Here is a 26882-nt window from a genome sequence, read left to right on the forward strand (position 1 = left end):
GTGATCATCTTTGAAAATGGTTTATGTATGATCAAATTCAAACTTTGTGTGGCTGAGAACTGCCAACGACAAAGATATTTCATCAAATTACCCCTGCTAAGTTTGCTCCAGTTGTGTTATTTCAACCCAAATTCAAGCTGAAGAGAAATGTGCACCAGCATTAGGTGGAGATGATCTTATCCATCAGCCTTTCTGTAAAGCAAAGCTCAGCTCTTCTGTATTTTTCATTTTTCCAAAGCCAAGACCAGCAGTTTGTAATATTTATCCTTCAGTAGTAGGCACAGATAGTGTTGGATGGAAATAGGAAATTAAGGTCATGAAAGCTCTTTCAAAACAATCAGTGTCAAAATAATATTAAAAATAATTAGGTCCACTTTTCATGTAAATGAGAATTAGTATACAGCTTTTCCTCCAAGGGCAAAAGGCCAACAGCATGTTTACAAATGCCACAGCTCTCAGCACTTTAATTTTGAGATTAATAAAGTATCAATTAAAGCTGTGTTTTAGGCTTACAGAAGTGCAGTCCTTCTCTTTGCTCTTCATAATGAATGAATCATAATCATTTGGACTGCACACAGACAGACTGGATCGTCTCTTCTTCATGTGAAGACAACATAATTGCAACATGACAGCAGCTCATGTGTTAAGTCATCTGCAGTCTGCTGTGTGTCCACATCAATCATGATACACCTGTGCTAGATGGTGCAGTGTGACAGGATACAAAGATGGTATAAAATACACTGATCAGCCATAACATTATGACAACTGACAGGTGAAGTGAATAACATTATCTTGTTACAATGGCACCTGGCAGTGAGTAGGATATATTAGGCAGCAAGTGAATATTTTGAGGTTGATGTGTTGGAAGCAGAAAAAATAGGAAAATGGCCGAGCCAGCAACAGGATCATGGGCAATCAAGGCTCACTGATGCAGGTGGGGAGTGAAGGCTGTCCCCTCTTGTTCAATCCTATAGAAGAGCTGCTGTAGCTCAAATTGCTGAAAAAGTTGAACCTTGTTCCAAGAGGAAGGTGTCAGAACGCACGGTGCATCGCAGTTTGTTGTGTATCAGGCTGCATAGCTGCAGGCCGGTCAGGGTACCCACCACCAAAAGCACCTACAATGGGCATGTGGGCATCAGAACTGGACTAATGGAAGAAGGTGGTCTGGTCTGATCAATCACATTTTCTTCTCCATCATGTGGATGTTCAGGTGTATGCACATTCCTTCTCTGGTGCACTATGGAAAGAATGCAAGCCCGCAGAGGCAGTGTGCTGCTCTGGGCAATGTTCTGCTGGGAAACCTTGGGTCCTGCCATTCATGTGAATGTTACTTTCTCTTTCATGGGAATGGTATTCCCTGATAGCAGTGGCTTCTTTCAGCAGGATAATGCACCCTGCAACACTGCAAAAATGGTTCAAGGATGGCTTGAGGAACACGAGTTAGAGGTGTTGACTTGGCCTCCATGTCCAATCCATGGAGGCCCCACCTTGTACTATACAGGACTGTTGCTGACAGCTTGGTGCCAGATACCAGAGCATACCTTCAGAAGTCTAGTGGAATCCATGCCTCCATGGGTCAGGGCTGTTTTGGCAGCCAAAGAGGGACTTAACATATTTTAATGAAACAGCCAGATGTGTAACCTGACAAGATGAATACATTTCAAAAATAAAGTAGGAAAGAGTCTGAGTTGGTGTTCAATAATCCTTGGCCACATGGCATATGAGTAGGTTCACAACCAGGAGCTTTCTAGATGTCCTGCCTATCCAAACAGATTATTTGAAACTGGAGCCAGTGGGAGTCACATGTGATTACTTTCCCCTGTTGAAAAGATAATGCATCACTGATTCTCCTAAACTTCTGACAGTTAGAAACAATACCAGGTTGTTAATAAGAAAGTGGGTGACAATGTATTGTATGTTTTCTTTCTAGATTTCTGTCACACTATTTTATAGTAGTGTGTAACTTAAGAGCATGCCAGCTGTGGAGGACAAATATAGGGGATATGTATTTTAATTCTATTTGTAAATTGTTGTAATGTTTGGTGTTAGGGGAGGGGTTTATTTCCCTATGTTTGGTAGTGGCTAAGGTCCTAATCAGTGGCAGAGTATAAAAGGCTGCCAGCAGTTGGGAGGGCTGGCTGTCAGGACTATATACTGCTTGGGGTCCACAGTGTTTGGTCCATGTTCTCCTGTTATGTCTTCATTAGTGGTGGGCAAGTGAGGCCTCACGAAGCACTGAGGCTTTCTTAACAATTGTGCTGAAAAAGATTCAAAGCTTCAAGAGTTGTTGCTGTATGACAACTCTTGAGTGCAAAGCAAACACCGCACCTACAAGCAATTGTAATTTTGAGACCCATTTAAAAATTAGAAATAGAATTCAATTATGGACACATAAAATGTATGCCATGAACTGCATTATACCTTATTTGGTGGTATGAGATCAAAATGATCTCTCTCCAAATCTTTATCTCCTCACAACCCCATTTTGAAGCACAATGATGCATCTTATATAGCTGGTATGACACCAAATCATTCAAATTTGTCATACCTGTCAAGATGTCGTTGGCTCAGAATGCACTGAAACGCCATGACACAATGACACACACCTACACACTATGGGCCAATGAAAAGCCTTGAAACATTTTGAAGCAATGAAGCTTGAAGCGATTCAGCGATGACGTACGAAGCTTCGAAAGTCATCGGTCACGTGACACTGGTGTTTTGATACAAGCTCCGACACAACACTTCAGGAAGAGTGACGTTTCGGTATCATTTACCCATCACTAGTCTTCATGGGGGTGAAATAAATACCTGGTTGGTCTGCACCTAACCTCTGCCTCAAGCCTCATGTTTTTTAAGTTCATCCACCACACGGCCATCCTAACAGTAGTCTTTCACACCCAACCTGGAAAACAGTACAGCCAGTTTTTATTGTTGCAGTGTACCACACTCCTGGCTTCAGTGACGCTTCAGTAACGGTGACATCTGGTGGACAACTGAAGCCATAGCAACCTCTAAAGAGCATAACTGAAGCACTGGCACTGTTTCATTCCCATGACAGCAATAAAAGTTCAGAAAAGTCTGTGTGGTCTTTCAAAAGTTTTGTTCATTCATACCAGATAATGATTTCATCATCATTACAATGAAATATTCAGATGCTCTCCCCCATACTCTAAAACACATTCCAGATTAACCTAAAGAATAAATTCATATTATATTAGGGGTTAAATGTTGGTGCTAGTGTTTATTTAAAGCTTTGAGATTTATTTAAAAATTGTACTAAAAGTCCCTAACAGGATTAGAGATCCCACTTTGCAAATGATCATGGTGTTTGAATTTATTTTTTATTTGTTTTTGTTTTTTTGTGTGTGAAGTGTTTTTAAAGATAGTGGTTTATGATTTGGGGACTTGTATGGTTGATTTGGAATGATTATTCACAGAAGCAGGCAAGTTATGAGTCTTTCTAGATTTTTATTAAGAAATATAATTTTTTTTCGACAGTTGCAGGCTTCAGTCGGCTCCTCTTCTGGCTGACCAGCTCCCCAGCTTTAGAAAATATCCTCTCGTATGGCACCGATGATGCTGGGATGCAAAGATATTTGCATGCGAGCTTCCACAGCGTAGGATACAATGTCTTTCTTGCCTCCCAGTACTTTAGTGGATCCTCTGTTCTGCTCAAAATTTGTTCTTTTAAATATCTATGACACAGACAGTAAGACAATGAATGACTGAATAAAACAAATGATGTTTCAACAGTAATCAACATGCATACCTCTGGATCTCCACTGTAGCGCTGGCAGATGCACTGCTGGTGCGGTGCTGAGACTCAACATAATTGTCAAGTAACGCCCACAAGTTATAATTTCGGTTACTAGCACTGGCAGATGTTGTTGCATTCTCCATGGGAACATCTTCAGCGGACACATGGATAAGACTGGCACATTCACGTGTCAGCTTTTCTATAGCAGCCGTGGCATTAATTTGATTTGTGAAGCCAGCCTGTTTAAATCGGGGATCCAGAATGGTGGCTACAGATAGAGAGTTCACCTTTTCCAAGCCGCAGAATTTTTCATTCAAATTAGATATTAAATGGTTGGCAAGCATGACACCAATAGAAGGAGCCATTTAGGCACTTTCAGCAGCAATGGCATGTCTTAGCATTTTGGCCACTGGTATTGCCTTTGACCGAGATACTCTCCTTTCTTCAGACAGCTCTACAGTCACTTGATAGAAAGGCCTTAAAACAGTCAGGCACTTGTCGATGCCTGCATATTCATCTGATGTGAAAGGCACTACGTTGGTGGTAAGCAATGCAAGGGCTGCCCCTAAAGGTTCTCTTTCCTCATATAGCCTTTGGAGCATGGCATAAGTGCTCTTCCATCTTGTTTCAACCTCTTGAATGAGTTTTTTTTTGGGCATGCCCATATTAGTTTGAATAGAACTTAACTTTTCTTTTGCCTTTGTACTGGACTTAAAGTGTGCCACTATTTTGTGGGCCCTACTCCCTACTCGTATGTTTTCCAGGTCAGTGGTCTGACAGAGTGAATTTTTTACAACAAGATTTAACATATGGGCAAAGCAGTAAATATGTCAGACTTTTAACTGATTAACACTTGCCACAATATTGTGAGCTCCATCAGTGACCATTCCACATACTTTTTCAGTTATTCCCCACTCTGTCATCAAATTTGCCATTGCATCTGCAATATTAGCTGCTGTGTGGGCCAAAGGGAAATACTGCACACCTAAACAAACAGTAGCCAGATCTAGGTTGTCTGAGACATAGTGGCATGTGACACCAAGGTATGCGTCCATATTTACTGATGTCCACATGTCAGCAGTCAAACTAGCTGCTGAAGCCTGTTTAATATCTACTATGGCCTTCTCTTTGGTTTCAGCGAACCTTGCCTCAACCATTGCCTTAACAGTTTTGCGGCTTGGTAAGGAATATGATGGGTCCAGGATTTTAGCAAAATTTTGGAACCCTTCGTCGTCAACAATAGAAAAAGGCTGACTGTGTTTTACGATCATGTCCACCAAGGCACTGGACACTGTGTGGGAGAAAGGTGGCTAAATGAGTAAAGACATATACATACACACACACATATATATATATATATATATATAGCTTACTGTCAGGATTTCTGCCGGGGGGACACAAACATGATCCACCAAGCAGTTCCCCCTCCTCCTTTTCCTCTTCTATCCTCTCCCCTCGTAAGATTAACATACAATTCATTATTTTATGTCACTAACTGTGTGTCCAGTTCTCCTCGTAGTTTTGTGTCTCTCCCTCCCTTTCTCTCTCTCTCTCTCTCTCTCTCTCTCTCTCTCTCTGTATCTTTCTGCAGGTATCTCTCCATCCAGATCTTCATGTTGAACTGCATCCGGCTCTATGACCAACCCAATGTCTACTGTTGACATCTGCCTGTCATTCTTCATGAGGCCTTCTCTCACCAAGCTTTACCCGGAGCTTTTGTCTGTGGTTTCCCCTCATTTTTCCCTATTCCTTGCCTTTTAGCATGTATTGAAGAGGAGGGATTAGCAGTCATTCTGTCACAAGTGTGTCATGATTTAGAGGTGCTGTCAGGGAACCCATGGCAACTTCCATAGTGCAAAGACACACTCTCCCATCTGACTGGCTTGACTGACAGCAACATTGTCTGCTTGTCAACGCTGGTGAGTGGAGAAGGGCACAGATCCCACATTATGCCCTTTCTTCCAACTGTTAGCGGATAGATGTCCGGGAGGCATCCTGGCCAGATGCCCACCTCAACTGGCTCCTCTCAAAGTGGAGAAGCCTGTATAGTATTTTAGTAGGCTAAGAACTCCTTACAAACTGATATATTGGCCCAATATAATTTTAACATTTTAAAAAATCCTGTCATCCTGACAGGCTGTGAGTGAAGGCTGCTGTAAACTGTCTGACTTGACCAGAGATCTTTGTCTCCACCCATTGCTGCTGCTGCCTGCTCCTGTCTGCTTTCCAGGCGAGGCACAGTTCAACTTGAACGAGCCCGATGTCTTTTTCACTGTCTATTGGCACTAATTGTCACTCACTCTCTTCAGTCACGATATAGCTCACTCTCAATCACCACTGCGCTTTCTTTCTCTCAAGTTGTGGGGGAGATGAACTTTGATTTGTGTGTTTACAAAGAGCGACTGAAATATTTTACATTTTATGCCATTAAGGAGACAGGAGCATTAAAGACAAATTGTTATTGTGATTTAAACTAACATTTAAAGTAAGCATAAAAGATTCTTTAAGCACCTAATATTTTTTTCCATAGCAATATAATGCATGCAGATGCAGAGACTTACTCTTCCAAACTTCCTACATTTTTGTTTTAATCAGTCATTTTTCAGCTTTACTGTTGAAACATGCATTACTGATATGAGAAATACACTCATACACTGGAGAGCAGCAATTTTTTTTCCGATTGTCACACAACACATTTTGGCCGAACTGCTCTGGGGTAGAGGAAGAGAGCCAGGACTTAAGTTTGCTCCCGGCTGATGTCCAGTTGCAGGAAAATGAAATGGATAAATGGGATTCAGGTGGGTGAAGCTACAAAAAAATCAGAGACTGTTGTGACCTGTCTCCACCACATCCTGGATTAAGCTATTGACGTAAACTGTGAAACCTGGTGGACAGTGTTTATCAGATGTCGAACTTTAAATATGAAGATACTGACCATATTACCACCACCGTAACTACACCAGTCATTGAACTCATATGTTCTGGGCCAATATCTTCAAAGTAACTAGTATCTACAGTTAATGGTTGAGTGTATAGGATTTAGTGGCATCTAGCGGTGAAGTTGAGGAGTACAACCAACTGAACACCTCTAATCTCAACTTCCCATATTGTGGCCGTAAAAAATGGGAAACACTCATTCTAACCCCTTGTGTTTCAACAAAAAGTCACAATGTGAAAAGGTCTGAGGGTCAGAAATGATCAACCTACACAAATACATGTAACCTTGAAAGACCACACATTACAACATTACAACATTAGATGATTTTAATAAACAACTTGTCAAAATGAAACACACGTTTATTTTACACAGCTGATTTAACAACTATGAAAAAACTGACATAAATGCAGTGAATTGAGAATCAAAGTTTAAGAAAAACAGTCAAACTGTACAGAGCAGAACTGTGGGGACACACTGGAGGCGGAAGCACTGCCTACTTCCTTTCAGCGTCCATGTTAATCAATCACGCTGTTCACACAGAGCACACCCTGGCGGGATTGTGTTTTTACATACTTATTCCACATTGTCCAGCTGTGTCTAAACAGAGAGATACAGACAGATAGATACACACACAAACACACACACACAGGCTGCTAACAAGGAAGAAGCAGAAGAAGGTTATCATACAAGCCAAAGGTACTTATAACTTCATTGTTGCAAAAGAATGCCCCACTTATCCAGGAACATACAAAAAAACTGTATATTAGAAAATCAAGAAGTTAATATAAAGATCAGCTGTCTGTGATTAGAGATGGCCTGCAAGGAGAAATGGAACTTTTAATGTAACAGCCAGATTACAGCTTGCATGCAAATGTACCTATTATGGCGCTTCTGCCTCCTTTGTGTTCCCTATGTTAAAAACTTAAACAGCAGTTAACATGTGGGTGTAGCAGGGATAAAATATTAAGCAGGCGAACTAGTGAGAATAAATAATGCATGTCTCAGTCTACACATGTTGATGATTTAGTTGAAATATTTTGAATGTAAATACATCTCTGAAAGTCAAGTACAAACACAATAATAAATGTAACAAAACCCTGTCATATTTTCTGCTCACAGTCCTTCAAACAGTGTGTTTCAAACATCATAACAAAAGTGTGCAGATTTTCACTCCAAACAATTTACAGAGACAATCCACTTAAACCACTGGCTTTTGGAATACAAAGAGATGTTAGGTCCTGCATCATATTACACTGAAAACCACAGTTCTACACATGCTATCGTAGTGAGTTTCTACCAACTAAACTTTTTCTGATTTTTGTGTCCCACTTCAGAGGCTACCTGCAAACATGGAAAGAACAAAGCTATGTCAGCAGTTCCACTACTTGGCCTCACAGAGACCACCATTAATAGTGTCCTCATTAACTCATAAAGGTGAAAATTTCAGAGTTGAGATGTTGGTTGACAAAATAAATACGTCTTAATATATTCGGAATATCTGTATAGTTCCCTTTTCTCTGATAATAGAAGTAGACAAAAACTTTTTGGGATATAGAGGACTACAAACAATATACCTGCTATGTTCTTCAGATTTATATAAAAGCAGGCTGCATTTCATTGGGTCTTTGAACAGCCTTGTTTACCCATGATGATAAGGTAAATATAGACTTGACAAGAGATCGCCTCTCCAGGATGGGACATAGCGGGAGGAAAATATTTCCAGTGTTTTATGATGAAGATCTTTTGAACATAGCTCAGGAGACACACTGAGCTGCATCTTGCCCCGACATTGATGCGTTTAAACAGACGGCACAGGGAGAGCAGTGTTTCCATGTTCCGACGGAAAGAAGATCAGATCAAACAGGTCACAAGCCTGCTGTTCTGTTCCTGAGTAAATGCAACCTGGGAGTGAGAAAATTTAAAAAAGCACGATTTGTGGCTCCCTGGCTGACTTGAGATCGGCGATAAAGTATTTACAGTAGAACAGTCTGGAGGGGCAAATCCAAAGAGAGATGATCTTAGGACTCTATCCTCTTCCCTCTTCTCTCAAGGTCTAGAAGAAGTTTTCAGGTAGACATAAAACAAGAGAACAACCAAACACAAAGATCACTTCACTGACAATGGGACCACAGCTGAGTTTTACTCAGATGTGTTGATCCCAAGTCAGCAATGAGCTGTTTACTGGTGCAAATTGTATCTTGGTAATTTATAGACCTTGGCAGGACCTCAGCATATTGGAAGGTAGAGTAAGATGTCAGAGGTCAGACGTAGAATAGCCGAACCCTGGAGGTACTGACATGGAGATCATCATCGTAGAACTTGGTCTCTATGATCACATTACCACTGAAATAAAAAGATACATATCAAATTTAACTGATGTAGTAAATCCTGTCTTCACAAATCACAATTATGACACTAAGTTCCCACTAAACAGGTTATTTCTAACACATACATATGTTAGAAATAATCTACAGCTAACAAGTACATGTACACTTGATTTTGGATCACTGCATGTTGGTTAGATGGTGTGATTTAAGTTCAGTTGTAGCTCTAAAGGTTTAAATAGCAGATGTATTGCATCTGTCAGCTAGACAGACTCACGTTAGAACATTGGCTGGCATCATCTGGGACTCGGGGGCTGCTTCAATCAGAGACTGCCACGTGTTGGTGGAGTTCGGGATAACAAAACCAAACTCAAAGAACCATTCTGGACAGACAGAAATAGATAGACAGACAGGCAAAAAGCTCAATGCTGCTTTCACAACATATAATAATAATACTGGTTTACACAGTGTGATAGTGTACTATAATGATTCAAATCCCTTTTCAGAGACACTTCCCTCTCTGGTGGAAAGCAGCCACATAAACATGGTGTGTGGTTGTGTGTTGCCCTGTGGGACTCTCTGGAACCTCACCTTAGTACAGCAGGGACAACACTACAAACACACACTAACAACACTTGCAACAACAAGATCACAGAGAGGTGACTGGAGATGATGCCCCTTTTCTTCTTTAACCTCCCCATAATAACTCAGATGTGTTTTCAGAAATCAACAGTAAGGCTGGCCACAAAGTTAAACATCTGAATGTGTTATAACATCTGCTAATACTTACAACACAGTTTAGGAAACCAAGCGCAAAGACTTTTTGGCTACCTTTATCATAGAATCAAAGTTTTCACACTGAAAACCTCTTGACTGTTATCCTAATGAGGAAAATACAATATTTCCACACAACAGACTTTTGTACAACAAGAAAAACATTTCAAAAGCAGTGAGATCAGGAATTAAAAGACAGGTTCAGGCAAAGAAAGGGTTTCAGCTCCGATTCACAACGTGCTGATGAGTTTGACAGCAATGATTTTACTTGTAAGGCTAAGACAGACACAGATGCAGCAGAGTCAGGTGGCTGCTCTAGTATATGCCTGGCATGATACTGATTTGGAATTGATTGGCTGTTTGCCATATTTCCCTTCATTTTCTCTATATTTTCCTCTATATATGAAAAAAATGAGCAAATAAGATCAGCACACCTTAAGAAACTATTGGACTAGTGGACCTGTTGCCCTGACTTCTTCAAATAGAAAATTCATTAAAAATTCATGAATTAAATTAGACCCTTCAGAGTTTTGCTCACAGGGTCAGTAGAGTACACTGGCTCAGGAGGTAGAGGTTGGTCGTTCACCCATTGGAAAGTAGTTCAGTCCCTGGCCATGTGGTCTATAGTCAAAGTGTCCTTGGACAAGACACTGTGTGAGTGCTGGTGAATTGTTATTACTCCTGATGAGCAGATGGTACCTTGCATGGTATCCTCTGCCACCAGTGTGTGCATGGGTGAATGCTGGCTCATGTAGAGAAGTGCTTTGAGTAGTCAGTCAAACTAGAAAAGAACTATGTGAGTACAGTCCATTTACCATTTAACTCCAGAGAAAAAATAATTTGCTCTGAAAGGTTTGTGATGTAAGTTTTTCCCTTTTTTTCTTCTTCTTTGTGGTTATATTCATAACTTAAAAGCCATTTCATCTGCTGTGGTCCTGACTGTTTCACTGCTGACCAAAATCTAAATTGATATGGGATGTACTGTTGTAGTTAAATCATTTTTCATGTTAATATCAGGATGTGGGGGTCCTACAAGGGTGAGTAAGGTATAAATACATTATATAGGCAAAAATATTGGGGTGGGGCTGTTTTTCAAGGGTTGAGCTAGGCCCCCTACTTTGAGTGAAGGTATAACCTTAATGCTTCAGCATACCAAGACATTTTGGACAAAGCTATGATTTTCAAGGGACCTTTTCTATTCCAGCAGTGCACAAAGCAAGGTCCATAATGGCATGGTGGGATCAATTTGGTGTGCAAGAACATGACTGGTCCACATAGAGTCCGACCTAAAAACTCATTGAACACCTTTGGGATGAACTGGAACAGAGATTTTGAGGCAGGCCTTCTCACCCTACATCAGTCCCTGACCTCACAAATGCTCTATTGCATGAATGGGCAAAAAATCCTGCAGAAACGAAATTTCTCAAAATCTGGTGGAAAGCCTTTCTATAAGAGTGGAAGCTGTTAAAGCTGCAAAGCAGAATGCAACACCATTAAAGTCCCTGTGGTTGTAATGGTCAAGTGGTCCAATACTTCTTTCCATATAGTGTATGTGTCAATCTTATGCTTTGTCTCAGTGTTCTGTGTCGAAGCATCAAACGACAATTTCTCATTTATGGAGTCATCAATCTTTAAAAAAATAAATTACAGACATCTCTGTGCTGTTGAGATGAAATACACAAATTCTCACACGTTGCTTTACATACAATCCTGATGACGGACTAGGTCATAGTGCGAAGTGCAAATCTGTGGGTTCTCACTTGGCACATAGCTCAGCAAGATCACGACTTGTCCTTGGTGTCTTGGTGTTGTGGGTTTGTGTCCTGGAGGATGCAGAGTGAACATATTATGCCTGCTTAGGTGTCGTTCTGTGTGAAACAGAGACATACCATGACGCAGCCACAACTCACTACTGCAAAGTGCCTATAATAATTTTTGCTACTTTTGCTACTATTCAGTTTAACTCAGTTCATTCAAATGTGTTCATCATGGTTGTTTGAGAATGTGTTGAATGTGTGGGTTTAATTTGTGAAAATAATTTGCATACTTGCAACATCCAATTCACGTTTGAGTAATCCATAAAAATACTGCACAGAGGTCTATAAGACAGGGTGATATTGCATTGTGGCATAAGGTTAATCTTTTTTTCATTGAACAACCTTGGATTTTCACCGAACCTTGGATTTTCACCACAGAGCTCTGCTCCAGACTGCCTAGATTCATTAGCCTACCCAAAATAGGGTTAATTAACTTGGAGTTCAAACAACTGAATCCTTTTTTGAATCTAACATGCTGCTTCAGCCTCCTCTGAATCCCCAACTCCCTTTACACAGGCCTTTTAGACAAGAACATCTAAAATTGACAGCTTTACTAAAGGTGCCCTCTGGCATTCTCTTGTGAACAAACAAAAGTTATATTTACATTCAATCTTTCTCATCAAAGCACCTATCCTTATCCTTGAGGTCTAAAAATGAGCTACATTCCCTTCCTGATGAAATATTTGCAAAGCTGACTTTTGATTACCTTCTAGACACTGTCCTTTGAAGAAAACTTTCTGCTCCAACCTGAATTTCTCCAGTTTTTCTGAGGAGGAAAAGTTCAGTTCTCTGGACACTGCTTTGCACTTCAGGATCTTCTTTGGGACACGAGCTGGAGAGAAAGTAACAAACTGTAAGTAACTGTGCTGACAAAAGTTAATTTTGAAAGTTTCTGTGGGGGATCTATAGATTTAAGATTTTTTCGGCTGCATAATGTGAATAAAAGAGACCAGAATTTTCAAACTCAAATCACTAAAAGTAATATGTTTTACTCTGAAGTGCTCTTCCTTAATTTCTGTCGTTTATTGTTACAGTGTTGGAAGTTCATATTAAACATGGACAAAGTGACAAATAATAAAGATAAAAGTAATTCCTTCTGACATCTCATCTCATCCAGGAACAGCACACCTACAAGTAACAGGCACGCATCCGTCCATCTACTCAGTCAGTCTGTTCACACTGAGGTGATTTACAGCAGTTCCAACCAGGACTCTGATCGTCTGGGTGTTTTCTGATGGACAGACAGCTATATCTGCTGCAACAGTAACCACTAACTGCTGTTAAGTGCAGCAGTCTCCTCTTCTTCTGCCTCTCCACAATATATACCGATTGTGCTACTAAAATGTCCAATCGGAGGAAAATGGGCTTTTCAGAAGGAGGGTCTTAAAAGAGACAGGAGCTTAAATGGCTTTGTTTCAGACAGAAGATGAACTGAGGGACTGCATAAAGAGTAAGTACAAGATAAATACTGTGAATCATTCAAAGTATCTCTAGTGGGGTCCCAGAACAACCGAATTGCTAAAAATGAGCATAGCAGGTCCCCTTTGAGATTTGTAGGCTTCCATTAAGCTAAAAAGTGTGAAGCATTGACTGAATAGTCATGAATGTACACTATCAATACTAACTCTACTTAAACCTTGACACTTTTTGAGACACTCCATCAAATGCTAAAAATTAGCACTGTCTGCATCATTAAAAACCACAATATAAGACATTCAACATTATATACTAACAACTTGCCAAAATGTATTTCTCATCATTACAGAACACCCCCATTTCTTCTCAGAGGGCCTGTTAATGAAGATCTTACAGCAGCTAGGGACCTCTGCAATGCATATGCCTCATGACATTTCAAATCCTCAAGTAAAATGCTGATATCAGAGCTTGTTCACATAACTCCTCAGGGCATTTTCTATAATTATTTTCTTAACAATATGAAAAAGTAATGAACGATTTCCCGAATGATACATTAGCATAAATATTCTACTACCACATTATCCTTCGTGTTACTTTATATTTTAGCTACTGTAACATTTTATTCTTGTGATGGTATGGTTCATTAGACAGCATTACAGCAAGTCCATAACCTTAACCTATAGGTCAGATTGGCCTCTGTGAATGTTTTGTCTTGCCCTGCACTTTTGCAAGTGTGTATGAAATTTTATTGCATAATTTGCCTTCGAATAGTGATAACTGTAAGTTTTACAGATAACTAGTTTTTAATAAATGCATTTTAATGTATATATTTTTCATGGAGAACCTTTTGCACAATCTTAAGAATCTTAATACTGTTGTAGTATGACCTCTGAATCCTTGTGGTGGACTCCATCTCAAGTAAAGCCTACAAATCTGGTTGAAATTCAAACAAGTAACTGGGTAACAACACTTTTATAATGATTGGATGATACGATTCTCAAAATAGTGAAGATGTGATTTTAAATATGTTTTAACTTTTTCTGCTATATGTATTGTATCTGTCTAATCTGAAGTTTGCTGTGTGGGTAGCCATGGCCTAGAGGTTGGAGAAATGGCTTGTGACAGGACGGTTGTCAGATTCCACCCGGACCGGCAGGAAAAATTTGGGTTTGGTGGAGTGATTAATAATGCCTCCCTCCTCTCCATAAGATGGCTGATGTGCCCTTGAGCAAGGCACTTAACCCCCAGATAGCTCCCTGGGCGCCTGACAGTGGCAGCCTATTGTTCCTATGTGTTTCACTGCATGTTGCATGTGCATGTGTGTGTTTGTTTCAATCAGTAATGGGCTAAATGCAGAGAAGTAATTTCCCAGTTTGGGATTAATAAAATAAATAAATAAATGTACCTTCATGTTCTACTCCTGGTACAGAGAGGTCCTCAGTTCCCTGCCATAGCACTTTGCCCGTCTCTGCATCTCGAAGATTCATCCAGTTTCTGCCAGTAAAGGATTAAGTAACAACAACAAAACTACCAAACATAAAAAACTCAACTAAAACATCCATGGAATAATAACAGACTGACCTGCATTTTGACCTACACAGTCACAACACCACTCATATGTTAACCTGTAGTGTGAAATTTGAGGAGTTAATAATGAGGGAAGCATATTTAGTCAAAATATTGTTTGTATAAACAAATAGTTGTAACAAAGGACTTTGGAACAGATGGGACTGTGGTGGGATATTAACGAGCTCACTGTTGTTCAGAGCAGCAGAACAACCTCTGTCCAGGTTAACTCACATACCAACGCTATCACAACATGCTGCCAATAATAACAGTGTCACTACAAGTCATCTGGTAATACTGGACATTCGTCTATAATACACTGATACATTAACGTATGAAGAGCATTCACTTTGAACACATTTTATAACCACCTAAGATAGAACAGTAACAAAACAAATCCCACAGCAAACACAGCAAAATGACTTAAAATTAGAGATTGATTTTGTTACTGTTCTATCTCAGTTGGTTATAAAATGTGTTATAAAATGTGTCCAGTTGGCCAACTACCCGCATGTGGAGTTAAAGAGGTCAGGTGCAGTGGATTGGGTGGCACACAAAGGCATGGACTTCGGCAGTCAGGTCCCTGGTTGTTGCAGCTGCAGATACAGTCAGGCTCACCTCCTTGAGAGGGGCTGCACTCTCCTCTTTTCTGAAGTTGCTCCAAGTGAGAGATGGAGGGCAGAAATGGGCTTACTTATAGCCCCCTGGCTCTCTGCCTGCATGTTAAGAGTTTATCCTGGTGAATGAGAAGAATGCTTCCCTGCGTCTCTGGGTCAGGGAATGGGCCCTGATCAGAAATCATTTGGCAATTCAGGAACGGAAAGCAGCACTTCGTTCACACTGTTTACACTGTGGATTCCATTAAACGAACTATGTGGTTTCATCCTGGCTGTGAAACACCGGACTAGCTCTACAACCTCGCAAGGGTGCTGAAGGGCGCATGGGAGTTTGCCCAACCAGTCTACACGTATTTTGTGGATTTGGAAAAGGTTTACAACTGTGTCACTCAAAGTATCCTATGGGGGGGTTCTATGGGAATATGGGGTGGATGGCCTGTTGCTACAGACTCTTTGTACAGAGTGAGAACTTTGTGTGCAGTAAGTCAGTCTCGTTTCTGGTTTGCATAATCTTTATGGACAGAATTTCTAGGCACAGCCAAGTGGTGAAGGTTGTCAGCTTCAGTAGCCTTAGAATTCCTTCTCTGGTTTTTGAGGATGATCCTACTGCCGTCATCGAGCAGTGACCTGCAGCTTGCACTGGGATAGGTTGCAGCTGAGTGTGAAGCGGCTGGGATGAGCATTAGTACCTCTAGTGCCTCATCCGAGGCCATGGTTCTCAGCCAGAAAAGGATGGATTACCCACTTCAGGTCGAAGGAGAGTTGCTGCCCCAAGTGGAAGGGTTAAGTATTTTGAGGACTTCACTAATAAGGGTAAAATGTAGCAGGAGATTAACAAGCAGATCGGGGCAGTGTCCACTATGATGCAGATGCTGTCCCAGTCCATTGTGGTGAAGAGAGAACTTTTGGCTCAGCTATCAATTTACTGGTCAATCTACAGCCCAACCCTCACCTATGGTCATAGGCGGTCCATAGAGACCGAAAGAACAAGATCGCGAATACAAGTGCTTGAAATTAGTTTCCTCCGCAGGGTGGCTGAGTGGAGCCTCAAAGATAGGGTAAGGAGCTCAGACACCAGGGAGGGGCTCAGAATAGAGATGCTGCTCCTCTGCATCAAAAGGAGCCAGATGAGGTGGTTTGGGCATCTGACCAGAATGCCTCCCGGATGTCTCCCTCGCGAGGTGTTTCAGGCATGTACATCTGACTCCAGGGCAGACCCAGGACACAATGGAGGGATTACATCTGTTTCACCATATATGAAATGCATGAACAGTTTCACATAAAACATACTGTGATATCAGCCATACTATGTATCAATCAATACATACAAAATGATAATTTTAAGATAAGAGAGATTCCTGTATTAGTCCTGCAGTGGGGAAATTCTCAGTGTCACAGCAGCAAATGAAGATACGAAGGATAGCAAATGAAGATATGAATAGGAAGACATTTACAGTACTGCATAATTAATTATTTACATTATTAGCAGTAGGGCAGCACGGTGGTGCAGTGGTTAGCACTGTCGCCTTGTAGCAAGAGGGTTCCAGGTTCGAATCCCGGTCTGGGCCCTTCTATGTGGAGTTTGCATGTTCTCCCTGTGCCTGCGTGGGTTTTCTCCGGGTACTCTGGCTTCCTCCCACAATACCAAAAACATGCACATTAGATTAACTGGTTAATCTATATTGCCCCTAGGTGTGAGTGTGTAGTTATATGTCTTTGTGTGTTGGCCCTGCGATTGACTGGCGACCAGTCCAGAGTGTACCCTGCCTTTCGCCCATAGTTAGCTGGGAAAGGCTCCAGCTCCCCCGCGACCCTGACGGATAAGCAGTATAGAAAAGGGATGGATGGATTATTAGCAGTAAGAAGTTATTACTATGGCAAGAGGAGGTGGAGGAATATTGCCCAATGAGTTACTGCATTAGGTCTGCTGGGAGCAATGCTGGTTGTACAATCTCACAGCAGCAGGAAGGAAGGACCTAGTTCATCACACTTGGGGTAAAGCAGCCTGCCACTGAAGGAGCTGCCCAGTGCTGTCAGAGGCTCATGCAGGGGGTGGGAGTCATTCTCCATCAGAGAGGATAGAGAGGATAGCTTGATTATCATCCTTCTCTCTTTATGATTTTTTCCTGTCTGTAGTACAAATGCTGTTGCCCCAGCAGACTACTCCACAGAATAGGGCCAAGGCCACCACAGCAGGTACAGTCTGCTCTGGCCCTTCCTGTACACTACAATGGAGTTGTCTCTCCAGTCAAGTTTGCTGTTTCGGTGAACACCAAGGTATTCACAGGAGTCCACTATCTCGATGTCCTTTCTTTGGATGTTGGGGCCACAAGAACAGCTTCTTCCCCTCTGCTGTTGGACTGCTGAACACCAACTGATTAACATACTGCTCTGCACTTTAGCTACTTCAGAACAGACACTGATCTATGCTTATGTCATGATCCACCTGCTGACCATTTGCGCTGTTTACCTCACTTACTTGCACTACTTCCACTCTGTACTACCTCACTATTGTACTACCTCCAGAACCATATTTATTTTACTTATCTTATTTTATTTTGTTTTACTTTATTCTATTTTATTTTATTCTATTATTATGTGTTACTTGTTCTTACATTTTATGTATGCACCAATCACTAAGACAAATTTCTAGTAATGTGAAACCTCTTACATGGCAAAAAGACAATTCTGATTCTGATTTTGAGTGTCCATGCCTGTGGAAAATCCACCACCGGTTCCTTTGTTTTTCCCATGTTGATCTGGAGGCAGTTCCACTGGCACCAGCCCACAAGGGGCAGCCGTGGCCTAGAGGTTGGAGAAGCGGCTTGTGATTGGAAGGTCGCTGGTTTGATTCCCCCACTGGACGGCCGATGTGCCTTTGAGCAAGGCACCCCCAATATGCTCCCCAGGCGCTCAGCCTGAGGAGCATATTGGGGCAGCACAGGTTGTATGGTGTTGAAGGCACTGGAGAAGTCAAAAAACATGATTCGCACAGTGCTTCCAGGTTATCCAGGTTCTGTACCACCCTATTGCCAGGCTGACAGGCGAACTAGAGAGGGTCCATTGACGAGCCCACCAAGTGGCGGAGGTGTACAAGGGCCAGCCTCTCTAGATCCCATCCCATCCAGGTGGGTTGAAAGTGCCATCGGCCTGTGGTTGTTGAGGTCCTTGGGGTACATCATCTTCGGCAGCAGTGGCACTCTTCCCAACTTCAGGCTCATGGTGAAGATGTACTCCGCTATCCTGCACAACAGCTCTGCGCAGGACTTGAAGAGGCTGGAGCTGATGTCATTTGGATCTGCAGCCAGTGCACTGGAAGTACAGGGTTGGTGGTTTGCAGCACAGATGGCTGGGACAGGGACAAGGGTGGGGAAAGTGACTTATCAAACCTTTTGAAGAACAGATTCAGACTATTCACCCACTTTCGCTCCCCAGTGGCCTGGTAGTCACTGTGATTGTGTCCTGAGATGGTTTTTAGGCCTTTCCAGACTCCACTGATATTGTTGCTGCTCCTCCAACTTGTTCCTGTGGATAGCCTTCTCCTCCGTGATCTTCGTCCTCAGCTCTCTCTGAACAGCCTTCACCTCCTCCTTGTTTCTTGACTTAAAGGCCCTAGTCTTTCAGAGCCTCTTCAGTTTCCTTAGACATCTCTTCACTGTTCCTATATACAATAGGTTTGCACCAGGTTTTGATCAGATCTTCCCGGGGGAGGGGTGATGAGTTATATGTTTCCTTGGTGTTGGCTTGTAATAAGTCCAACAGGTGACATACTGGCTGAAGGTGGGCAGAGTGTGGGAAGGAGAAGCATGGTTGCAGTCCGCAGACTAAGGAAGTGGAAGTGGGCCTGTGGAAGCTGTGTCAGCAGCTTGCCTACGACAGAGGGGAGAACATTGCAGGCCATGTCCGCCTTAGCCGATGGAGGCACATAAACAGCCGTCGTGATGACGTGCAAGAATTCCCTTGGTGGATAATGTGGCCTCATGCTAACAGCCAGCAGTTCACTGTCCTTACAGCAGATCTCTTAACAGTGATGTGCCTAGAGTTACACCCTGTCTTTCACAAATGCCTTCCTCTTTTTCTCTTACCACTCTCCTTTGTTCTGTCTGCCCAGATCAGTTGGATACTTTTGCCAGATTTCAGTAAATCGGATCAGTTAACTTATAAGTGAATAAGAAAAACAAACTACCTCCACCACTGCACTAGTTCTAACACAACAGTTCATGGTAATATGGAGCCTCTTGGAAATTCCACATGGCCCGCATGGGTTCGAACAGAAATCCAGTCACTAATGACATTTCAACTTCTGTATAGACTACCAGCTTGACAGTGATGATCATCAATTGCTCACATTAATCTAATACAACTTTCTGCAGATTTCCTTTACCGGGTTTCAAAGTGCTTGACAAATAACCATCATTATTAATCATTATTAACCACAATAATGATAATAATAATAATTATAAAAAATAAGGATAGAGACTGTGCTTTTTCAATCACGAAATTTTTGGCCAGGGGTGACGCATAGCAGAGTGGGTTAGTGCACTCACCCCATGTTGACATCCCTTCATAGCTATGAACCAGGTTCAGTTCTGGCCTTTGGTCTTTTACTGTCTCCCTCTCTCTGACTATCCTATCCATTAAAGCTATAAATGCCCCCAAAATAAAATTTAAAAAAAAAAGGCCACTTTGTGCCACAGTGATCACATCAAGAGCCGCATTGGTGGGAGTGAATATGAGATGTTTTGTCTGTCCGTACATTGTCTGCCACTGGGGCTTCAACAAGTTTAAACTGAGTTTATAATGTGCAGTTGCAGAGGTGTAAAATATATGAATTAACCATGTAGACAGTACCTGTTATACATACAGTTACCTTAGACACCTCACTGACAAATGTGTATGACTATATTCAGAATGATTAAAACTGACTGAAAGGACAGAGGGATCGCTCTACACCTATTGAAACTTAGGCTCACAACACAAACACTTTATTCACATTTATAAATACATTATCCATCTAAAATAAAAGCCACAAAATTACTTCTTATGTGTTATAAAGAACACACAAGAAGCACCCATTTAGAAACATTATAATTATAATCCCACCTTGGATCAATGAAAAGAAAAATAACTCTGTGTGTGTGTGTGTGTGTGTGTGTGTGTGAGAGAGAGAGAGAGAGAGAGAGAGAGAGAGAGAGAGAGAGAGAGACAGGGAAGTGAAGATGATGCTGGCTGCTAACTATTCCTTCGGTCTGTCAGCCAGTCAGCTGTTCCTGACCTCCACAGTCACTATAAACACAATGCAACTGTCAATCACAGACGGTTTCCACTGTAGGTTAACGCTAAGACACAAAAGAGAGAAGATGGTAATACAATTTGAACCGATTTACACTGGTGAAGGTGTGTAAAGGACAACAAATCAATTAATTTTAACTTTTTAAATCTTGAGTGCAAATATGGTTGTCATTATGATTTCTCTTACTTTATGCTATGTTATTTGTATTTAGATTTGGACCTGTTTTGACACTGAAACTTTGGCTTCAGACCACTGGTTAGGGATCAAATGTCAGGCCCCTATACTCACAATCAGGCTATCTGACAATGTGTGTTGTTTCATTTAATCAGTACAATTTGTAAGCTGAAAGACCAGCAACCACATAAATCCATGAAAGGTGAGTAGCATCCAACAAAGGACTTCTATGACTGCTATGGTGGAGTCATAAAACTATGGCAGAGAGCAGTGCACAATGTTACCAAGTAAAGGCAAATTTTATATTTGGACATTGACATTGACCCTTTCTTCCCAAAGATTCTCCACTTAGCTTCCTGTCACACTCAGGATACTACTTAGTGTCACACACATTTGACTCTACACCATCTGTCAAGCCCTTCAACCCACCTCAAAACCACCATCAACTGCCTCAAAACAGCACAGCTTCAAAGCTTTCAGATGAGTCCTGTTGGATTCAGGTCTAAGGTCATGAGTGAATCCAGTTGGTTTTAGGGGGATGCCATCCTCCTTGTTCACAAAATGACCAAAATGCATCCCCCTTGTTAAGCTGCCATCCCCACTCTCAATCCACTAGTAGCAGACAGACAGAGAGCAGATGCACAGGACTGGTTTAATCTAGTCTGTCTAATTCAGTGATCCTTTATCTGACTGATGCTTGGGACAGAATGTATGGTCCTGACCATGGCGCTGAAATATCAACAGCAACTGAGCTGTGTACTGATAAATTCATCTCTCTCCATGCTGCTCAAGCAGCAAAGAGATTCTGTTAATAATGATATAACAAATTTTATTCCCCTAAATTTAAAGTGTAGAGCTGAGGATGTATAACACTCGTCTGACATCAACTATTGGGAGATTCAAACCATATGTATTAGTGCTGTACTGACCTTCAGTCACTCTTTATTCTATTCAATTTGAAGGTCGCGATTTGATTCAATTTTTGATTTCAAGTTTTTCCCCCTCACACTGAAGACTATGCCACTGTTAGACCATCAATAAGTTTAATTTCCCTCGGGATCAATAAAGTATCTATCTATATCTATCTATCTATCACGCCTTGATTTGTAATAATCAACACAATATCTGTTTTACTGCCTGACAACAGTTTCAAAATTGTTCTTTAAAAAGATGGTAACAACAGTGATATAGCCACCACATTAACTTAAAATGTAATAATATTTCACCAGTCAACTGGGAACAAACTTTAAAATATGAAAGCAAAAAGAGGAGTTGCTGGAAGGTTGAAGAGCACTTTAAAGAACATCTTGAGTATAGTGTGTGTGTGTGAGCACACAGGCTGTAAGTGTTGTTGTTTTTCCTTGTGCAGGACGTGAACATTTAGGTGAGGGTTTCTCTAATCTTCTCAAGTCTAACTAAATCCAATCTCCTACATCTAACTGATCATCCTGCCCACCTTCCAGAATAATCCACACTGCAACGTCTTTCTCACTGATGCTCTTTTGTGTACTACTTAAATCTCTAAACTAAATGTAATGAATTCAAAAATTCAAAAATTAAATAAAGTGGGAAAAGTGTTTAGCTTTAGGAAGAAAAAACCATCACCTACTTCTACAGTTCACAGTGCGTGCCCTTATAATTCATTCTGTCTCAAACCCTTCATCACAGAAAAGAAAATCTAGTACAACAATTGATTTCACCTTAACAACACGGAACCATAGCCTCCTCAGGGCTGGCTGCAGGTTGTGTATGCTTAAACGGCCAGGGAAAACACACACACACAGAAACATGCACCTTAATGAGCCTCCAGTGAAAAGCTGTTCTCACTGTTTAGTCTGTGTTTATTTTTAAAGCCGGCAGCTTCCTGTGCCCCATTGTCACAAAAACAGCCCAAACACACTGATCAGGTACAAGTTTTCAATTCAGTCACTTCATACCGCATTACAACAATGAAGTATTCATTTAACAATTAAACAAAATGTCTGATATTTTCACTAGATTCCACAAACGATTCATAAATAAATGACTTTCAATATGTTGTCCAACTGATTAATTAACCAGTTAACTAGAACAACTAGTTTATATCATATCAATCAGATGGTCAAACAGTAGGACTCTATACAGATGGACAAACCAATTTCTTTTTTCCTTAAACAGCTTATTTTGACATTGATTAAAATAGTGTTGCAGCTAGTCTTTTCTGTTTTTCTTTTGACCTCTTGAACAACAACAGAACAATTGAGATATGTGTAAACATTTTTTTGCAAATGCATTACTGAATGAAATATTGTGTGTATATCCGCCCCCAAAACAGAGGACATCAACAATGAATCACATTGGAGGGTGCTTCACCACCAGGCTGTATAGAGTTAAATGCAGAACTTAAAGAACATCAGCTTACATATTTTCAGTTCTTGGTGCAGGTTTGAGGGGTTTCAGGCTTTACACAGCAGAGTTATCTTGATAACTTACTGAACCTCCTCCTTAAAGTAGATGCCTGATGAAGGTACATGTTGCTAGGCTAACCCTGTGATTCAACTGCTATCAGTTACTCAGATAAACTAAATACTATGGTCTGTTATCTTTGCTGTAGTTTATGGAAGCATACAATACATCCTAATTTTTTTTCAGTATTCTTCCTCAGGACAGATGGTAGCAATGTTGAAAATTATAATAAAATAAAAAATAAAAATAAATACATGTAATCTTTCAGCTCTGGGTTGGCTTTATTTAGGCTGTAAAGTATGGACGGAAGGTAGTAAATCCAGTAAATCATGGATTTAGGCATTACCACACTACAGCAAGAGACCTGACCTTAGCAAGAAACATACACACTCACAGCTCAAGCTTTAGACTATAGAATGAGGTTGGGAAGTGGGACAAGTTTCAGACATAGTAAAAGAACTAAACTGAAAGTTTAGTTTCAGCTAAATTAAAGTTGTGTGATCATGATGTCACCAGCTGGTCCTCCAGCATTAAGTATACAGTAAGTATAGCATGCTGCAGTTCTCTGCTGCCTATTCTAGAAGGTATTACTGGGCCTAATTCAGTCCTACAGTCACATGATGACACACTCCAGGCAATCATAAGGAAAGCGTCAACGTAACATATTGGGTCCACCCACAAACAGACACACCATCACATCTAAGTTACAGTTTGCTTTGGTCAAACATTTTTCATTTTCTATACCGCTTATCCGTCAGGGTCGCGGGGTGACTGGAGCCTATCCCAGCTGACTACGGGCGAGAAGCGGGGTACACCCTGGACTGGTTGCCAGCCAATTGCAGGGCTGACACACAAAAACAGACAACCACACACTCTCACACTCACACCTAGGGGCAATGTAGAGTAGCCAATTAACCTAACACCATGACATGGCATTGGGCCCCTACAATCATTTCTAAGACACAACAAGATACCTTATAATAGACATGATAATATATAACAAATTATGCTAATGAGCACACTTCAAGCTCATAGATCTAACTGGACAGGGGATCAAGTTAATGTGACTGTCCGGAGTTTGAAAACTCTCTTTTAACCTGGTTAGATAACCACTAACCACCAACAACTTTGCTGGCACCTAACATGGCCCAGAGGAGGTTATGCTCAGAGTTTTGGATTAAAATGGTGAAACAGTGCTGCCTTTTTCCTAATTTCTTTTGATGATATTTTTTATGATCGATACATATTCTCAGTTGAAGGAATACATTCTATATGTCAACTTTCTATATTCTATTAGTAATTTCACCAACCAAAATCACCTAATTACAGCAGAGCACTCTAACTTTTACACAGCATCTCAATCATACACTAAAAGAATGACAAAAACACAGCAACTACAGACCACTGTGGATTAGACCTATGTTTTTATTTTTTGTTCTGAATTGTTGCCAGTATCTGTTTCACATGGGTGTTATTGCAACAAAAAAGTGATTAAAACTAATTAGTCTATTGGTATATATCACAGATAATATTATATTTAAGTGAAATAAAGAATTATTTCACTTTGATTTGACCATGAACTTAAGTGATTTCCACAGATCCTTCATTATGGGTGCCAGAACCTAAATGCAATTGTTGAGGGTAATGTTTAAAAATACTTTATGAAGTTTATAGTTAATAGTAAGAGCTTTACAATGTGCAGTTGTCACGTTATGAATAAACGTGACACTAGTGCACTGAGTAGTAAAATAACCGTATTAATTTATTTATTTACACAATCAGCAACTTTCAGTCAGCATTCCTTGCTTTCCTTGTTTACAGCAACAGTGTTGCCTTTTGCTGTGATAATTTTTAACATTTCCCATTCCCCAAACATTTCTTCTTGACTGAAATAGGCGGCACGTGGTCGGTCCATATTGTGCGGAAGAAGAGTCTAATGACGTACAAAACGCCTGAAGCAGTAAGTCTGAGTTAACAAATAAAGTTAGTAACGTGATAGTGTTATCTCTGGCTGGGTTTTTAGGTTTTGTCAAGCTAGCTCATGCAAAACAACCTTGCTATGTCGAGCTTGCTTTGTACTACAGCCCTCAGGCAACTATACCAATGTAACATCGCAGCATTGACTGAAGGGAGACTTATCGGAAGTAATATTATCTGTAACAAATAAATACTTAAGTTTTGATGGATAGGACAATAGACTCAGATTACACTGGTATGATCTTTCAAAACTGGTATGACCTTCACGCAAGAGGAGAACGCACCTGGGTTTGACAACTTAAAAATATGTAACATTACGTGGCTGTCATACAAGTCAAGCTAGATACTATGTAACATTTTTGCTTTTAACTTTCACCGTTATAACGGTAAAACAAGTTTGACAAAGATCAACTAGTATGTGACAAATCAAATAAATTTTAACATTATTTACATCGCGTGTCACTAGTGCTATAGGGTGTTAAACGTTGCAGCTGCCACACCAATCGCACTGTGCAGTAAGCGAGGCAAGTTAACCACAGGGCAAGGCCAGTAATTTTAGCCTTCTAGCTCGGCTCGTAACTACATGAAGATTTGCTTTGGTCTCATCAAACAATGACAAACATCAACTACGTAGCTAACGTTATCAAATCAAAGGTGAAATTGACAGGTTAGCCACAGTGCCGAAGCTTGCTGTACCGTAAGACTCGGCAAAAGCCCCAAGATATTCCGACCATCTTGCTAATGTTAAATGACGTTGTGTAGTAACAGACAAACAGGAGAACTGTTAGTATATTAGTTTGTGTCTAACCTTCATACATCACCAAACCGCCGTAACAGCAAAAAAAGGATACAGTTTGAAGCCCTTCATGATTTCTTTGGCCCTGTCTTCGTCTGAAGACATTTCAGAAATCGTCTATTTTCGGTCCTTGCGGAAAACCCAGGATGTGTAGAATATCGTAGTTGCTGCTGATGTTAGCCAACTATACTTCCAGCTAATGGTTGTTTAAAAAAAACATAAACTATGTGTACTTAACTCTATTTTGTTAGACTACAGGTTACATCTGATCCGATAATGCAATCAGCTTAATATACCAGGCTAAATAACAGACAACTCGCTTAGCCAGTAAAAAGCACGAGATAATTCCTAACAGCCAATCACCGAACGAGAATGAGAACGCACGAGTGGGACTAAACTGGATAGAGACGCGTCACCAGGGGCAACAGCGCACACCCTGAAGTCTGATTGGCTTTGATACTTATGTCGGCAACTTAAAAGATTAAAAAAAACGATGGAAGCTACGTCTGTGGCCGCGAAGGCATAGTTGGTATATGTACCACTGCTTTTCTCATTCAAAAGTGCTGGAAGCATACCACTAAATGCGAATACAGATTAAAACAAAACTAATTCGGTCAAAAAAATAACCACAAAACTGTATAGGAGACTCAAGGCGCTAGTGACCAGTTTCTCTCATGAGGCCTTAATGCTAAATAAAGTGCTTTGTGGTGGTGGTGTTAGTTTCCCCAGATTTCTACGAATCCCTCCTAACAGCGAGGAGTTAATTTTAGCCGTTTTGCGAATATGTACCACTCAATTAATGCTCACCTGAGTTCATCAGGCATATCAAGTGCCTCGTGTACATATAATTGTGGTGCATTTTAATACCAATGTGTTATTTCAGGAATAAATTAACTGCCATCACATACGAGAGTACTGGCTATGTTCCACTATTTAAGTTCCCAAATTAATCTGCTTTGTCTCATCTTTTCTTACCGTCGACAGT

General features: G+C 40.8%; 1 protein-coding gene across 2 annotated transcripts; it reads right to left on the bottom strand.

The window, feature by feature from the left end:
• Positions 1-7039: 7039 nt before the first annotated feature.
• pde6d (phosphodiesterase 6D, cGMP-specific, rod, delta) lies at positions 7040-26451 on the bottom strand. 2 transcript variants are annotated; one of them, XM_046390822.1, is made up of 6 exons: positions 25953-26451; positions 14435-14523; positions 12320-12445; positions 9300-9405; positions 8913-9041; positions 7040-8751 (listed from the first exon to the last, which is right to left on the bottom strand). In XM_046390822.1, the coding sequence occupies exons 1-5, from the start codon at positions 26000-26002 to the stop codon at positions 8960-8962; spliced, it is 453 nt and encodes a 150-aa protein (XP_046246778.1). In that variant the 5' UTR covers positions 26003-26451; the 3' UTR covers positions 7040-8751; positions 8913-8959. The 2 variants fall into 2 exon arrangements, with proteins under 2 accessions (XP_046246778.1, XP_046246777.1); XM_046390821.1 differs by having other exon boundaries at positions 7040-9041; positions 25953-26450.
• Positions 26452-26882: the final 431 nt, after the last annotated feature.

This window comes from Scatophagus argus, chromosome 6 (genome assembly GCF_020382885.2).
Source record: "Scatophagus argus isolate fScaArg1 chromosome 6, fScaArg1.pri, whole genome shotgun sequence".
In the NCBI taxonomy this organism is placed as follows: Eukaryota; Metazoa; Chordata; class Actinopteri; family Scatophagidae; genus Scatophagus; species Scatophagus argus.